The sequence below is a fragment of the Hippichthys cyanospilos genome, chromosome 2 (genome assembly GCF_059441005.1).
Source record: "Hippichthys cyanospilos isolate Australia breed blue-spotted pipefish chromosome 2, RoL_Hcya_1.0, whole genome shotgun sequence".
NCBI lineage: Eukaryota > Metazoa > Chordata > Actinopteri > Syngnathiformes > Syngnathidae > Hippichthys > Hippichthys cyanospilos.
In genome coordinates this window covers 6,844,047-6,862,546 of record NC_142370.1, presented here as the reverse complement: position 1 = coordinate 6,862,546, position 18,500 = coordinate 6,844,047, and the positions used below count along the sequence as shown (strand labels likewise).

General features: G+C 42.0%; 1 protein-coding gene across 1 annotated transcript; it reads right to left on the bottom strand.

Annotated features, from left to right (window-relative positions):
• Positions 1-2,315: 2,315 nt before the first annotated feature.
• Positions 2,316-10,317, bottom strand: LOC148427043 (insulin-like growth factor-binding protein 5). The gene is made up of 4 exons (XM_088408958.1): positions 9,519-10,317; positions 6,594-6,766; positions 5,228-5,347; positions 2,316-5,163 (listed from the first exon to the last, which is right to left on the bottom strand). Exons 1-4 carry the CDS (start codon positions 9,850-9,852, stop codon positions 5,026-5,028), a joined length of 765 nt encoding a protein of 254 aa, XP_088265084.1. The 5' UTR covers positions 9,853-10,317; the 3' UTR covers positions 2,316-5,025.
• Positions 10,318-18,500: the final 8,183 nt, after the last annotated feature.

Here is an 18,500-nt window from a genome sequence, read left to right as displayed (position 1 = left end):
CCCTATGCAAATTGGAATTTAAATTTGCATATGGCCAAAGGCACTCGGATTTCCATACGAACTCAGTGACCGTATTCGTGCAGCCATTTGCCATGACCCAGGTGGATTTACTTACACTCTGACAGTGACAGACAAATGCAAGACCACACTCAAGCTTTACATATCGTTTGCGTGCAATTCCTAAAAGATGTGAATAAGCTTTCTGCAAGGGCATGGCACATACACATTTCGCACACGCACACAAGTACATTTGTATTATCAGGTACACTTAACACATACTGGACACATATTTACTAAAAAGTTAAAAAACAAAAAGACTACTTTTTACTTAATAATATGTAATAGGCTAATACAGTTCTGTCACGCTAATTTTTGTTACGTAGTCACGTTTTCGTTATGGTTTCCCTCAGACAGACTTTACGACTGTACAGTACGATCATATAAAATGTACAATATTCTATATATACAATGTGTTGTGTCATAGAGCCCAAGCCTTGGTCCCTGCTCAACTGCTCTAAAGTGAAGAGTTTACTCATTGAAGTGTATGCGTGTGTGTGTGTGGGGGGGGGGTCATGAGTTTGCGCCTTTGTTTATTCGTGTTTACGCTTGGCAAAAGCATCTCTGCACAATGACATATAATTTCAGATGAAATTACAATCCAAAGTTGCTTGGCAGTAATAAACACAGTTAGCTCCCTTACATATAAGTGCAAAGACAAAAACAAAAAAAAAGTCGCAAAATAAAGACATAATGGAATTCATCCCTCTTACGGTTGCTAATAGCGAGCACATCAATGACTGGTTGCCTGAGACACTTTTATGCCATTTTAACATGGTTTTGTGGACTGTACAGATTTTTAAGATCTTTCAAGTGCATCTTGACAAATAATTACAATACAATAGAAAATGTTTCTTTTTCAGTAGTTTAACTGAGAAAGTGACACTCATTCTGAAGATTTATCATACACATGGGCAACCTTTTATTGCAAATTTGATAGCTTACAGCTCTTAATAGTCCTATATTCAGTACCAAATACATCGCAATGTCCCGTGGACATTGGGGACAGTGCCCCTGGATTGGCAGACTGGGGTGGTGGTCCCCCTTTTTAAGCAGGGGCATGTTCCAACTCCAGAAGAATCACACTCCTCAGGACTCCCCGGTAAGGTCTATTCAGGGTTGCTGGAGAGGAGGGTCCGTCAGGAAGTCGCATCTCAGATTCAGGAGGAGCAGTGTGGTTTTCGCCCCAGCCATGGAACAGTGGATCAGCTCTACACCCTCGGCAGGATCCTCGACGCTGGATGGGAGTTCGCCCATCCAATTTACATGCACTTTGTGGACTTGGAGAAGGCTTTCGACCGCGTCCCTCTGGAATTTCGGTGGGGGGTGCTTCGGGAGTATGGAGTGGGATACGAGCTGTTTGGTCCCTGTATGACCGATGTCAGGGTTTGGTCCGCATTTCCGAAGCGTTGAGGGTGTCCGGTTTGGAGCCTCAGCATCGCATCTCTACTTTTCGCAGATGATGTGGTGCTGTTGGCTTCTTCAGACCGTGACCTCCAACTCTCACTGGAGCAGTTCGCAGCCCAGTGTGAAGCGAGTGGAATGAAGATCAGCACCTCCAAATCTGAGACCATGGTACTCAGTCAAAAAAGGGTGGAATGCCCTCTCCAGATCGGGGATGGGCTCCTGCCCCTAGTAGAAGAGTTCAAGTATCTCAGGGTCTTGTTACAAGTAAGGGTAGAATGGAACAAGAGATCAACAGGTGTATCGGTGTGGCGTCTGCTGTAATGCTTTCTCTGCACCACCCTGCCGTGGTGAAGAAAGACCTGAGCCAAAAGGTGAAGCTCTCTATTTACCAGTCGATCTACGTTCCTGCCCTCACCTATGGTCCAGAGTTGTGGGTCGTGACCGAAAGAACAAGATCCCGGATACAAGCGGCTGAAATTAGTTTCCTCTGCAGGGTGTCCGGGCTCTCCCTTAGAGATAGGGTGAGGAGCTTGGTCATCCGGGAGGCACCCAGTGTCGAGCTGCAGCTCCCCCACGTTGAGAGGAGCCAGTTGAAGCGGTTCGGGCATCTGGTTAGGGTGCCTCCCGGATGGCTCCCTGGTGAGGTGTTCTGGGCATGTCCCACCGGGAGTAGGCCCCAGGGAGGACCCAGGACATGCCGGAGGGACTGTGTCTCTCGGCTTTCCTGGGAACGTCTGGGGATTCCCCCCGGCGGAGCTGGATGAAGTGGCCTAGGAGAGGGAAATCTGTGTTTCTTTGCTCAAGCTGCTGCCCCCGCAACCTGACTCTGGAACATAGCTGTAGAAGATGGGTGATGGATTTTTTTTTTTTTCAAGCCAGCATTGGTGTGGCGTTCTAATTATGTAAAGACTAAAAATTTGGGAGTCTCAACTTGACATAAAAAAAATTTAGTATGTCCTATACACCTGCCATGCATGTTTTTGGAGTGTAGGAGGAAGCCGGAGAGAACCAACGCGGGCTTGAGGAGAACATGCAAACTCAACTCAGGAAGACCGGAGTGAGGTGGATTTGTATTTTTTTTATATACAGTATATATGTTGATTGTATTTTTTAAAAGTATTTGAACCCAAACGTTTTGGAATGCTGCTGTTACTGCGGCACAGCCATATCTAGACCTATTTCTCCAGGTGCCACCACATAAGTTGAGTTTGAGACCCGTGCTTTAAATGGTCTCGATAACGAAACTGCTGATCTGATACATGCACAGACCTTAACTTAAATAGACGGTAGTTTATGTAAAACGCATGTTAGCAAAAGATGGGCAAAGAAACTGGGGCAAATTTCAGGCAAAGCAACAGGGGCAAATTTCGGACAACTTGATGTTTTTTCTGCTGATAAACTTTATGGGGATGCTGAGTTCATGGACTAGAAGGGCTTGGCAACTAGCAAAACTTTCAAAAACAGGTGAAGTAACAATACCACTTTGTTTTAAAAGCAAACTCTCCAGACTGAAATCCCCAACACTAGAGAACCTATGAGGTATTGTCAAGGAGAAGCTCAAAGACACTAGATTCAAAACGGTAGATGGCTTGCGGCCTGTGATAGAAGTAACCTGGGTGTCCTTAACATGTCAGGATTGACACCACATAACAATAGTTAAAGCAGCTCCACTTGTGCATGAATTAATTTGTTTGGCCAAACATAAATATTATATTCATAAGTTTGGAGATGATGATTTTATTTTGTTTGTTTGTTACAAGTTATAGTGACAAATCAAAAATAGATTAAATAGGTTATTGTGGTTTGAATCAGAAAATCAGTTGTCATGTCAAAGATGTGAATGCATGGAAGATGCACACCCATAAAGAGTTTCGAATTTTAAATTGGAAGTGGAATAAGGAAAATAAAGACTATTTCTTACCTAGATAATCAACATTATTGTGATATAGCTGTATACTGTTTACCCTGCGCTGAAAAAAAAATCAAGAAACCACTGCAAAAGGATCAGTTTCTCTGATGTGTGATGTTGCTAGATCTAAGTATATGTTGGAATAAAATGAATGTGCTCATTTAAAGTACCGTATTTTCCAAACGATAAGGCGCACCCTCAATTAATGACATATTCTAAAACTTTTTCCATATACAGTGGTACCTCGGTACTCGACCATAATCCGTTCTGAGTTGGTGGTCGAGCAGCGATTTGTTCGAACACCGAAACCAATTTTCCCATAAGAAATATGTACTGTATCTAAACAACAATGAAGACGTAAATGTGCACAAGCAGTACATGATAAAGATAAATTAAGCATTATAAACCATTTTGTATAATTTACTTACGTTTTGGAGAGTGGTTGATGGCATACAGGAATGTTATGTGGAGAGGACGGGAGGGAGGGTTACTCCTTGGAAGGGGAATCCCCTTCCATGATGATGCTAGGTAACGCGCCTTCAGGGGTTTTCTCCCTTCTCTCTCTCTTCCGTGGAGGTGAATCTGGCTGGGCAGTAGCCTTCCTCTTTTCTTTAAGAAGGAACCTGTACATTGTAAGTTGCTTCTGCCTTTTCTGCACTATTTTTCGGAAGTGCGCCATTTCGTACTGCGACGCGAGGTCTGACACTCGTACACCACTTTCATATTTTGCTATAATTTCCTTCTTCAGTTCAATAGTGGTCCTCACTGTTTTCCTCTTTGCCTTCCCCTTATCACTGTCTTTCTTTGGACCCATTATTAAGGGCTAGAGCAACACGAAAAGGTTTAAATCTGGGAAGAAATACTCGAACAAACTGCGTACGTCTTACTCCGCTGGCGGTCTGAGTTGAACTGGCGCTTACCCGCTGGCCGAGAAGGGCCGAGGAGCGCGTTCGGGTCGGCTCGGCTAGTCGAGAGCCGAAAATCTGTTCGAGGTCCGATGCATTTTCTACTTGAATTTTTTGGTCGAGCACCTATTTGGTCGAGTATAGAGGCGGTCGAGTACCGAGGTACCACTGTATAAGACGCACCGGATTAGAAGGCGCACCCTCAATTAATGACACATTTTAAAACTTTTTCAATCACAATATATTAATACTCAAAGTCATAACAATAAAAACTCAAATAATAACTCTAAACTCCGAATAGCATAATAACTCATTGTCACTATGACCAACCTTGTTCATCTGTAAACACACAAAAGAATCAGGTATAGCTTACTTTATCACTTCATTCCCCATGTACGAATCCTAATATTGATCCATATATGAGGCGCACCTGATTATAAGGCGCACCATCAGCTTTTTAAAAAAAAAAAAAAATAAGGCTTTTAGGTGCGCCTAATAGTGCGGAAAATACGGTAATTAAAAAAAATTGTGTTAAAAGTGTTATTTTGGTCTTTTGACACACAAACACACACACGCGCACGCACACACAGGGGAAATATATACACACACAGTCGATTCAAAAGCACAGTTTTATCACCTGACGAGTGGACATTTCACGTTCAATTTTAAACAAAAGCAGTCCATCATGACCACACGGTGACAAGACTACTTGTTGGCACGTATCATGTGTGATTACTGGACTCAAGCTCACTCATTCTTGTTGCTGTTGCTATCCAGGTCTTTGCATTGCAAGTCACCACCAGTGTAGTTAATGCCAGGGATTTTGGCACCAAAGCGATCCACGCACCAACAGATACCCCTCTTGCGGCCACGGGATGGCTTGCACTGGGCGTGGAGAGATGAAGGTTAAGTTACCATAAACAAACACACAAAGAGAATTCCAGTGTACCTGTTTGCGCTTGAAGAAACCTTTTTTGTCGCAGTTGGGGATGTACAAAGACAGAGGCAAGACTCGTGATGTGTCCTTCATACTTTGAATGAGGTGATCTAGACGTCTCCTACATGGACCCTACATAGGGACATGCAATTTGCCACTTTATTTACATTCAAAATTTGGAAATTGTTGTGGTGAACAATATTGTAGTTTTGGAAATCTTTTTGCCTGTTAAATATAGCATTTCAAATTTTGACATGAAAACCTCTTGCATTTATTTAAAAAGAAATCTCCAAGCTTTTTTTGTGCAAGAAGAATCAAGTGGTGCGTAAAATCTGTTGTAGATGTCAGCACCCAGCCAAGTTGCACAGACTTCAGGAAGAAAAAGGGCCGCAGGTATGTTATAAGTCCCTAGCATGCATAGGTACAAAATCACAGCCTGAGAAATCTGTCCGTTTTGATTCCAATATAGCTTGTACAATTATTCCAGAAATAGTTGGGTGTTAGCAGTCATAGGAGTTACTTACAGCAGCCTTTGTAAACTGAGGCTGTACCACATTATTTGCATTAAAGAAAAAGCAAGCGGACCAAACCAACGCCTGAATCCATCCGGGTTCACAAATGAGTATTAAGATGAGATTTATTATGTGTTACGAATTTTTCAAGCACTCCAGTTTGGATTGTTTACTTAACTGTGTTATCTGCTTTCAATTTGGAAGACCGCACTGTATTTCCTGTTCAGCATTTAGTGCTTAGCCGTGTTCATGTTAACCGAGGTTTTTACAACAACATGCAGACAGACCCAACATTTGAGTCCAACCTTGCTCACATGCATGGGACATTAAGATGACATTTATTTTGTTAAGAATTCTTTAAGCGCTTTAGTTCTTAATGTTCAGGTATGGCTTTCTCTGAAAATGTGTGCTATATTTCCATTTGACCTTTACCTTCTCAAAACTGATTGGTTGCCTCACGTCACGTTTCATGTCCTGTTGCACCCAACACGTCCCACAAATGCCGCGCTATCCCCCATTCATGCAAACGTCCATTGACTGCAATTCAAATGCGCCGCTTGTTACGCCGTCCGCGTAGTTGATCTGAACCGAGCATGATTTATTTTGCCAAACCACAGAAAGCCACAACATATGGATGAAAGAGCCACATGTGACTCCGGAGCCGCAGGTTGCTGACCCCTGAGCCAGACCAGTCTGACTTAAGGCATAAAGAGAAAATTGCTCATTCGGAATTGTCTAAAATCAAAAGGGCTCTGTCTGAAATGACATTAAATTATCTATATGAACTCATGTTTGCTCACTGTAAATTAGTTGTCTCTGAGGGGTACTCAGGTTTATAAAGCGGTGAGTGAGTGCTGGTCACGTACAAACTCAGGCTCCAATTTGTCCAGGCCTCGCAGAGGGAAAGCTAAGTTGCTGTTGGGTCCCACCCTGGCCAGCTGCTTTTTGCGGTCCTTAGCCTGCTTCATTGCCTGGGCCTTCCGACTGCTAATGTAGTCCCTTCCATAAATGGGCACCTTGGTTTGGGCCGTCATGGACTCTGGAACAGGGAACAAAACACCTTCATTTGATTCTTTGCCTTGTTGAGACGATGTCAGATGTCACAAATGGGGTTTTCAGTCACTGCTTCTGGAACAGGATTAGTCAGAGTTATTTGTAAATATAACCCTATTTAAATAAGAAGGCAGATGCAGGTGGTTGGAAGTTTTTACACATTACTTTTATCAGTTGCTCCATTCTTGCTTTCATTTCTCCACAAATTACAGTGCAAATTTGAATATAGGTGGAAGCCAATGTACACAGAGAAAACACGTGCAACTAATAGGAGAACATTCCACATAGAAAGCCTCAAGTCGAGATTTTAGACCTGGCTCCTCCTGGATTGAGAGGGTTAGGGTTGAGGCAGATGCACCATCTAGATGTTCTATTCGGAAAATTTTCCATTTTTGTGAAAGGTAATCAAATACGGTAGCAAGGTAACTGCTTGTTTGAATAGACTTCAAAGCATTTCAAAGCACCATCCATCCATCCATCCACCCATCCAGGTCCTGGAGCATATCCCAGCTGACTGGGCAGGAGCCGGGGTACACATCTTTTGGACATTTAGCATCTTCAATCAGTACATTTTTGAATGAGGAATGTGAGATGAAGCCAACACAAAACCATCAGATATATGACAAGGAATACAAAGTATAAAAATACTTTGCTTTGTAGCCTATGTGAGAACGTGCTAAAATAGCCTTCTTAAACAGAATAACAAACTTCACCAAATTGGCGCCAAATCCCCAAGATTCTGAGGTTTTTTTTTTTCCAAGTGCTCTATACCAAATGTGTGGATATGAGCCAATGGACCTAAACATGTCTCGTTCCAATAAACCACCGCTGGCCCATTTCCATTGCTGTGTCACGCATAGTAGCATTTCCCCCATTTCACTGGTACGTAGCCCTGCATGGCTGCTCGCTAAGCTACTAAGCTAACGAAATGGTGAAACAAGGTCACCATCATTACCCTCCCCACTCCCCTTCCTCAGCAAAGCTTCTGCCCTTGCAATGACGATGCTGTAGATCACAGTGATGTCATCCCTCTACATAATGACTTCTTGGGAACCGTTTCCTGCTGACACAGTTATTCTCTCCCTCCCTCGGGAAAAAAAAGAGGCACAATCCGCATTATACACGATGTCCATCAAGTCTTTGCTTGCTAATCCTCACCCAATCTGGCCTGTGCTGACGAATCATGCTGTTGCAAACTTTGACACGTTGATATTTTTGTTTGATTGGCACGTTTATTTGGGCATATCACTCCATGCATGCAACAGTGTAAAATCTTTCTCCAGCTTCCTTCTGCAGCATCAACTTCTGATTGTGTAGCCATTTTATTTTTACACACCAGAGTTGATCTCATCTATTTGCATGACCTCATGACACCAGGTAAACCGAGTTCATAGGTGAAAAAGGGACAATGGAACAACTCCAGTTACATGTTGGCAGTGGGTGAAGTACATCTCCGTCAATCATCTGACAAATGATCTCAAATCTGACATAATTTTGTTTGAACAATCAATCAATGAGTACAACGTTTGACGGCTCATTTAAATGTGCAAACAGACCCACTCAGCCAGAACACTAAGAGATAAACAAAAAGTGTCAGGAACCTGTTTTGCTCGGAGGTTGGATTGAAGGGTATTGCCATCCGTGTTACATTAAACACCTGGATGTCAACCTTGATGAATAAAATCATTCCTCGTATTTCTGGGCCTAAGGTAAATGTTACATCACCCATAAGCTTTAGCGAAGCTAGCTCATTTGTGCCCGGTACGAGAGAAAAAAAAGAGATTAACATCAGAGAGCATGGAGAAATGTGAGACATGAAGATAGCACATAATAAAAGGTGTGTCATGTCAAGTGTGAAAGAAAGGCAAGAAACTGAAGAAGACGGTATAAAATATGACTTGACACATTGGCTGGCCACACAAAGCCTGACACGGCGCAGACACAATGACCATGCCAACGGGGGATCTCATGATGTCCCACCTGTAATTTTGTCGCTTGTTTAATGTGAGTTTCAGCATCTGACCCCTATTCCCAAGACAACTGGCCATTCACACGGACACACAAGCCCTACTGATTAATGGCTTGCAGGCATACTGCTTTTCAAGGTTAAGAGGACAAGGTGAATGGCACTCATTGCTGAGTTCACTAGAACAGAGTGCAATGTGTGCAGTGGCGGTTGGATTGGGCAATTGGATGTTTTGTGGCTTTTGAATCATTTGCTCTGGTAAAGCCAAATGTAAGGCTGCCTTTAAAGGGCGCGATTGAACCTGTCAGCACCACAGGCTCCAACAGATTAACACCTCAAGTCATTATTGTGTACTCGTGTGACCATCCAATACTGCAGCATATATTATACATGGACTATGGGAAGAAGTTAACGCTGAACCAATGCAAAATAGTCAAACCCAAAGCATGAGTGATTCCCAATTAGGGTGCAGAGGCACACCCGTGTGTCATGAAAAATCATCATGCATGACTTGGAAATCGACTTAATTTTGTCCGGAATTTATTATTCATTAACAGCAAATGTACTTTTTTAGAATTGTTTATCTGGTATTTCAATATAAAATGGGTGCCAGATCATTAAGAGGAGGACCATCTCAGTGTATTTTTTTTTTTTGGTCATATTCCTCTAATTTGACTTATGGTGCTGTACTGATTATTAGGAATTATAGCTGAGGTATATTTGAAAAGCCCACTACAGTGTCGACGAGCATGCACACTCGCCCCGGACCTACCTTTAGAAGAATGAAGCAGTTTGTACAACTTCTCATTTCTGCACACACCCCGGCCATGCAAGAGCGCGTGCAGAGGCTTCTCCTCGCCGTTTTTGGGAAGGCATCGCAGCCCGCGCGTGCACGGCCCCGTGTACACGCCGCAAGCCTGGCCGTCCTCTAGAGCGCACGTCAAGCAGCAGCCGCAACCGGGCTCCTTCACCAGCTCGCAATCCGCCGGCACCGGCGGGCACGTGGAGCGGGCCTTCTGGTCACACGGCCCGCACGGCACGTATGACGTACCGCAGTTTGTCACGAACAGAAAGGGAAGCACCAGCAGGGCTACGCTCAGCAGCATGATGCGCAGGATGACTATCAACTGGAGAATGCTACGTGTACCAACGACTGGAGTCCGAGCATCAGTGGGCGTTTTCTGCGTCCACAGGTGTGCGAAGGTGTCACCGACCAGAGGACCAGACTCCGATTGACGGCCAAGCGATTCGAGTTACTTGCCTCTTGTTCTTCAACTTTGCGGCGAACAAAATATGTTTAATGTACATGTGCCCGTATCAAGATGCGGCGCTTGACTCTCCCCTCTTCATCTGCTTCTGCCTGGCGCCGGTTACGCGCAAAAGCTGTCTTTTCCACGCGAGAGAAAAAAAAACGCGTCTGTTTCCTCCCGCGTCGCTCCTTCCTGCCTCCGTGCCTGCGTGTGACCAGAATGTGTAATCTGTGGCTGGTGTTGAGCTAGCCTAAAAAAGCCAGAGGCAAAGCCGAGAACGATGGAGATGTCAAACAAGGCACGGAGGGGGAGGCGCACTTGTCAAGCGTGCACGCTGTGATGCTGATTCTGCAGGGCGGCAACTGTCATGACTTCATACGGTGATGTGACAGTGGCCTATTCAGTCGAACCATTTCACCCTCAAACATATGATTCAAGATATATATATATATATATATATATATATATATATATATATATATATATATATATATATATATATATATATATATGTATGTATTTATGGATGGATAGATAGAGATAGATAGATAGATAGATAGATAGATAGATAGATAGATAGATAGTTAGTTAGATAGATAGATAGATAGATAGATAGATAGATAGATAGATAGATAGATAGATAGATAGATAGATAGATAGATAGATAGATAGATAGATAGATAGATAGATAGATAGATAGATAGATAGATAGATAGATAGATAGATAGATAGATAGATTTTTTTTGGGCCAGTCTTCTATAACATAAATCACACTTGAGCCTTTTGATTTATGTGCGCTTCACTTCCCTTGATGCAGACACACCCACGCGCGCGCATGCACACATACTCACGGATGGACACACTCATATCCACAGCCACACGCATACACACACACACACACGCACACACGAACACACACACTAATCTCCAAATCCAGTTCTTTCCATGCTCACTCTTCTATTGAGATCTCACTCCTATAGTGTGATATGTGCTTTGGACCAACAATGTGCACATCACTGTGATCTTGCTCATCATTAGGCCCAGGAACAGAAACTGACCTTTAAAAGCTTTTATTGCTCAGCATAGGTCAGGTTTCACATTGCAAGCAGTCTCTGTTCACATACGTGTTTTAGCATTGGTGACAGGCATACAAATGCAAAAAGAAGTTACAGTATTTTCCGCAATACAAGGCATACCTAAAAGCCTTAATTTTTTAAAAAAGCTTATGGTGCGCCTTATATATGGATCAATATTGAGATTGGGATTCGCAGATGGGGAATGAACTGATAAAGTAATTAGACTTATTATTTGAGTTATTAAAGTTATGACTGAGTATTACCATATTGTGATTGAAAAAGTTTTAAAATATCTCATTAATTGAGGGTGCACCTTATAATCCGGTGCGCCTTATAGATGAAAAAAAAGTTTTAGAATATGTCATTAATTTAGGGTGCGCCTTATAATCTGGTGCACCTTATAGTACAGAAAATACGGTACTTTAACTTACAAATTGACTTTAATTTTGACGACAGGTGACAAATGTGGAGAGGGCAATTCTTTAATATCCGAGCTGTTCTTTTATTTGATTGCTGTGATTTTATGATTGCTGTGAGCTGTGATTTTATTTTTGCTGACTTTGTATGTGATCACGATTCAATTCATATGTAACTTTTCTATGCCGTTTAACTGGTTTATTAAAGCTCTCTTCTTTGCAATATAGTTCTATGGTGGCACCATTCAGCCCAAATTTTATGAGCTGTGCATGTCGTAATTGGTGTCATGCTGCAGCTGTGGACAAATGCAGATAAGTGACATGAATTTGTCCCCAAAAGCTTTGATTGAATTCATACAATCTTTGTTTAAAAATAGAAATAAAAAAAGAAAAAAAAATACGAGTACTGGATGGATAGATGGATTAATGGATGGATGGCAGTTCAGTAAATTTTGGCTTGCTTTTCCAGTAAGCAGTGTGTGGTGACTGTCCATCCATCCATTTTCTGTAACTGCCTATCCTCACAAGGGTGGCAGGCTAGTTGGTGCCTATTCCGGCTGATGTCAGGCAGTAGGTGGGGGACAGCCTGAACTGGTTGACGGCCAATCGCAGGGCACACAGAGAAAAACAACCACTTGCTAACACTACTCCACTGAGCCGCGTTATGACTGTCATCCTGGCAAATTGTTTACATCCAAGCAGCATAAATGAGGTAACGTCATTGATTTGTACAAAAGAAAGCAAAATGTGGCATAGGAGACAAATGACACCAATTTTAGACTTCTTTTCATCTGTTTCCATTTCAGTTCCACTGTGTTCCTCAGTGCACAAAGCATGGTCCATAAAGCTAGGATGAGTAGAACTCCAAACTCTTCCATGAACCAACAACAATGATGACAAAGCACAACATACAGTAGGAGGACAATAGAGGACAAAAATCACACCAAGCTTTCAAGATACCCAAGTGATTATTTGATTTTTCCCTTTGTGCTTTGTACTGAATTTGTACACATGGCCATCTTGGTCACATGGTACACATGGTCATCTGCCTTGCTACACTTTTATTTCTGCATTTTAGTCTGGCAAACATCAGACGCTCCGCTTTGTAATGAAAGCCAGAAGCTATGTGTTCACACTGCCTTCATCAAGGTCGCTCTCCTATTGTATTGCTGTGCCCATCTGCGACTGTGCTTTCACATCCTGACCTACTTTATGATGTGCCAAAGGACGCTACAGCTGTACTGGTGGAAGAGCTCCTGGAATCAGCCTCAAAAAGGAGTGGGAAGACTAAACCTGGATGCTACAGTATATGGCTCTTCATCTGAGGGTTACAATCGGAGGTAATCTGCTTCCTTCAAAGGAATCTGCGCACTCAAAGGACTGCAGACACTTAATGTTGATCTTAATCTTTGCTATCGTTAAATAGATGTATTGCACCATGTGGCCTTCTGCATCTATCAACACTCCTATTCAAATTTATGTGGAGCACAATCAGAATGCCACATGGCCACAGCTTACTGTCAATGATGCAGCAGCCTTGCCGCATTCTTAATGAGCACCAACTCAATCTGAAATTCAAGTTTGGTGCGAAGTGCAGATGGTCTTTATGCATTTGCTTTCCACCAAGCATGTTAGCATGAAATTCACAGGGAAACAAATGAGCATTGCACCTGTTTAGCATGACTAATGGAGGATGAGGCTGAGATTTTTGCACACACGACCCTCTATATCAAAATCACTTCTGCGGAGGAGACGAGGTTCATGTTTCCAACAACAGCAGTTGCTCTGTTTTCTGGGGGAAAATTTCCAATGTTTTAGGGATGTTCGATACCATGTTCTTTTTTTTCTCAACTCTCACCCATCCCTTCTTACGATTAGAGCGAACTGAAGATAATGTACAGTATAAGCATGCTGACATGTGATGGTCATTAACTGCAGCAAAATACACTTTGGGAACCACATACAGTTTTGGGGAATTGTTCAGCCAGACAACATGATACATTCCCAGCAGACATTAAATAAGATATTAGCTTGTTGCAAATCGTTTTTGCACAGCTGCGCGGATACAGCTTCCGTGTTGATTCCAGTTGTAGCGCAAAAAATTACTCAAAATGACATTGAGGAATCTGAATATTTTACTGAGCCTGCAAACTACTTATGGAAGACAACCTGATCCAGTTTAGAGGTGATCCATGACAAGAACACTTTCATGTGACAAGGAAGATCCGTGAGGGGCATTTTGATTTATATACTTTGCGACACAGCATTTTTTATGCTAAAAAACAAACTAACGTGCATCTCATTCCCTGGGTAGTGGACATTGTGTCATGAGTTTGAATCACAGATACTGGGTGTATTGTGTCTTTGCAAAGATTCTAATAGCCTTGTCATCACTTCAAATAAATCCTACAAATCCACTGGCTCTAATTATTGTTGGGATAAAGTTTGGAGTCATTCCAACATCCCGCAGAGCCCCTTAAACTTGCCTGAACAGTTGCTTCTCAGAAAAAATGTGCCGAGTGATGACTGTGCTTTCCCACATTTGTGTCCCACCTGCAAACTCTAAGTGTACTCCTGACTAGTCAATAAAGTGTCCTTAAACTTGTGTTTGTTTGGGTCCAAATTAGAAAAAGCCACAGAGGTGTTAACCAGAATGTTTTTTTGAAATACGCTGACAAAGGCGTTTCGTCAGACTGAACCGCTTGCACCCTCTAATCATATAGTAAATGTGTCAAGTATGATGCTTGTTAAAGAGGAAGAACTCGTTTAATCTTCTGGCACAAGTGTCACTCTCGACAAACCTGAAAATGAGCATGAAAAGGAGGGATGCACTTTTTGACCTGACATTTCACCCAAACTTCCTTGTGCTGTGTTGTTTCAGATTCTAAGGAAGGTTTGATTTAGAGTGCTTGACAATTTGTTAGTTTCCCGTGTCAACAGTCTTGTCCAGAAACGGATTCATTGCAGTTTTATAACCTGCAAAGAAGAACATAGTCATTGGGCTTCACACAAGCATGGGTCGCCCCACTGATCCAGAGAATTTCTTGCTCCCTTATGTCCTTGGGGCTCTCACGTATCAACACGAAACAAACGGCCAAAAAAACGACTAGGTGACATGAATTGCTTGGACTGGAGTGTTTTCCTTGAGCGTTGCTGATCTTTATCATAAGATCCTTATCATACTGTATGTGCTGAGCTCGTTAGTTCCAGATTCTTGGAGGCGGTGATGCTGAAATTTCACATGCATGAGCAGTGTCATAATACGCGTTATGAACAGGGGCTGTTTTCTTTCTCGGCACCGAGCCGCTAGCTTTTCCCTCCCCTCAATTTGTCACATTTCAGATCCATGTCAGCTGGGTGGAACCACTTGTTCCCACACTTTCTTCTCTGGGAGCCACTTCCAGACCTACGTGTCTTCCCGAGACACATGACACTGAAACAAGAGTGTGTTGAGTCAGAGGCTGCCTCCAGACAACCAAAGGGAGACAATCGAAAGGGGTTCTCGACAAGTCTGAAAAGAACAACAAAGCAGGGGTCTGGTTGCAATTTGACTTGAAGTTACTGATGCCTGGAGCAACAAGTCCTCACAGCTCAACAAATTGCCCCAGCAAGCAAAGAGCTCCTAACAAAAGAGCTCAACCTGGGTTTTACATGGCACAGTCTCCTCCCCTTTGCCTCTTGCACCCCAAAAGAAAAACAAGGCAAAACAAAGCTTTGTCTGAGGTGTCACTACCAGGTTTTAACACGCACATCTCTCTTGATTTAAAGGTCGCCTTACTCAATATTGCATCTTTGCTTCTGGGCCAGGAGGGATGATGGACTTCTTTCAGAAGGATTCACATCCTTGCTCATCATGCACACAAAGAAGCTCTTGTTTGCTGTCGGCTGCAGAGGGAAAGATGGTTTGTCTTTTCGGCAAGCGTGAAAATACTTGTTCTGTACTTGAATGAAACTACAATTGCTAGTGTGAAAAAAAAACACTCTGGTAAAAGAGGAATTGACTTCTTTAGTTAAAACAAAAATACAAAAATATTTTTGCTGTTCAATGTACTTGTACAGTATGCGCTACGCAGTTTGCGCTTGCACTCTGTTTTGTCAAATTTTTGGTGTGCTTGTACTGAGTAGAAATGCTAGTTCATAGCTCTGGCAATGTATGATCTCACTAACCAAAACATAAGATAAATATGATGATGAAAAAAAAACAGCTTCCCTTTGTCAGATTAGACAGTGCTTTTAAACACTAGACAACAACCAATTCTCAAAATAAAGGGCATGGATGTGGAATGTCTTGATTGTCTGAATCCATTGCATCATTGATGTTAATGCTCCCTATGTCATGCTCGGCGTTATAAATTCCCACAATCTCCAGACAGCTGAAAAATCTGATTAACCATGCTTTCCATCCACTGTTGATTATATGAAACGCTGAAACTGTCTTGTGTTTTGTGTGCAAATTGCTCTGCAAAAGATTACTTTCATATATTATTTGTGTAATGTCAACTTCATATGGGACACAAGTGTAATGTGAACATCTCTCAAAAAAATAATGAGGTGTCAAAAAAGCAATATGACACAACTGTTCTTATGTACCCTTATGGACAAGTTTTGATTTGCTTGTTGGTAAACTACTAAAATAATGAATACATATCTGAACAAATGGCACATGCTTTCTTAAAGGTACTTGGAAAGAACATAATTAACCCTGAAATCCCATTAATTCTATTAAAAATAAATGAATTAAATAACAAAATTAGAATGTTTATACGCTTATACAATGTAAGAAGAACGCCACTTGAACAAGCAAAGGTAACTTGGAATTTAAAAAAAGAAAAAAAAAAGATCCAAATCCAACTGAGCAGTGCATTTCACATTCCTTCACTTCTTCCATACTTTATGTAAATGTGATTTCTTCATTTTCTATTTTTATACATTAAAAAAAATACTCCTCAAAAAAACGTTTTCCACATTGTCATAATGTGGTATTGTGTGTACAACTTTGATGTAAGAGATACATCAATACAATTTGGATTGAGGGTGTAAGATGACAAAATGTGGAAAAAGTGAAGCGCTGTTAATACTTACCGGAAGCACTTTACATTTTGATGCACATGATGTGCACATCCTACCAAGCAAGAAGGCCAACTCCACCTTATAAAGGACAGTAAGATAGTCTGATTGTCACCAGGTGCAACTAATAGCTTGCAATCAAATCTTTCAGGACCAAAACGCTGTAACTTAAAGTAATGAAGAGCCCTATTTTTTTCTCAGCTTGTCCATATGGTGTTCATCAGGCCACATCCTGTTACTTTGTATTTAAAAGAATGTAAAACATTAGGGCCAGACCAAATGATGGCAAGATGTTTACCTGCAAGTTGCAGAATCATATTTCTAACATTCGATGCAATTCCTGAACAGAAAACTGCCTTAATTTAGAGCATAAAAAGTATAAGCAACCAATTTACGCCAGATTTGGAATTCACCAGATGCTTTATGTAGCTGTATCATTGGAATCTGGTGTTGCCTGCCATTGGTGGCAGAGCTCATTCATGTAATGTATTTTGTGAGTCATGACGTCTGCTATGTACATGCCACATAAATAAAAATCCCCCAGACTTGGTGCAACAAAAGCATCTGAAGGCTTATATTTAGCTATGTTGGAAGGCATCAACGAATAGATAGAGCGAATGAATACAAATACAGCTCGTCATTGGTTTCAGTGTGGAATCTGCAAAACCCGGGACATTATATCAACACGGCCTATTATCTCAACACGGGCTGGTTACCCAAAGCTTACGTGGACATACGAGGCCACTGCCAGAGGGTGATAGTCGATCGGCACCACCATGACGACTGACACGATCTCTGCGCAATACGAACTCCATGGCGAATATCCAACACTCGCGCACTTTTCAAAACACAAAGACAACACTTACCGGTCAAGTAGATTGTCGGACAGCGATCCAGGCTTACGAGGATTAACAATAGGCAACAATGCATGCAGCGGCCTGTCCGTGATACACGGAAGCCAGGCCAACCTTTTTTTGGCGGTTATTTTAAAGGTAAATCGCATTGTTTTTGCAGAAGTAATCTTTCTTGTTTGGTGGGTGAAATCAAATGCGTAGAACAACTTGTACACCCTAACTCCCAAACCGACCGTTGAGCACCGTCGTGAAACTTGTGCTGCGTGGAGTGGACACCCTCAACCTCTTCCTTCTTCGTCATTTATTTATGATTGGCATTTGAACCTTCTATTTCCTCTTTTTTTCCGATTTATTTGCAATTTGCATACAAACCAAAAACTCAAACTATAACCAGAAGCTCAGCTGCACACAAGAAACAAACTGACATCCAAAACGTGACTAAATTTCTGCAGCTGAAAGACACCTCAATGGTCCCATCTGAACGATTCTCCCCATTTAATGCTAGGCCTATGATTATATATAACAATGTATTGATTTGATAGAACATATTTATTTCCACCTTATTGAAAATTATAGTTTTTTTTTTTTTTAAATGAACAATTGTCTAAATATTACATATTGTCCCTTTAAATATGAAGGAGGCTGTTGGCCAGCTGTTGGTGAATGAACAGCCGGAGTGTTGAGGATACTTCTCTGCCTCTCCCTGGCCAACATGTGGATGCGAGGAAAAGTTAAGTGTAGCGTTTCCACTGCCTAATTAGCCTCAACTGCTATCTCAAGGAAACCCTCAGGAGCTTAAATGGCAGATAAGACGTTTTTTTCCAGCACATGGAAGCTGTAAAATCAATTTTGCAACCTTGACTCCTCGCTACTAGCCTTTTGACATCAACAAGTCACTGATTTTTTGCAGCATATTTTGTCTCATTGAATGCCCCTGCAGGTGATTTAATTCCAGATATAAGGACAGATAGGGTTGAGTGCAAACCAAAACAAACAGGTTGATTTTTTCCATTTGATAAGAGCAGAATGGGAACCCTGCCTTTGTTTGGCTATTTACAGTCAAGTGACATGTTTGAGTGTGCAGGTCAGCT

Bases quoted from the DNA above. Each gene is read 5' to 3' on its own strand.
- LOC148427043 (XM_088408958.1), bottom strand. From the start codon at position 9,852: ATGCTGCTGAGCGTAGCCCTGCTGGTGCTTCCCTTTCTGTTCGTGACA. The intron at 6,767-9,518 runs GTAGGTCCGGGG...TCCCTGTTCCAG, and splicing joins ACTGCTTCATTCTTCTAAAG to AGTCCATGACGGCCCAAACC. The intron at 5,164-5,227 runs GTACACTGGAAT...CTCCACGCCCAG, and splicing joins GTTTCTTCAAGCGCAAACAG to TGCAAGCCATCCCGTGGCCG.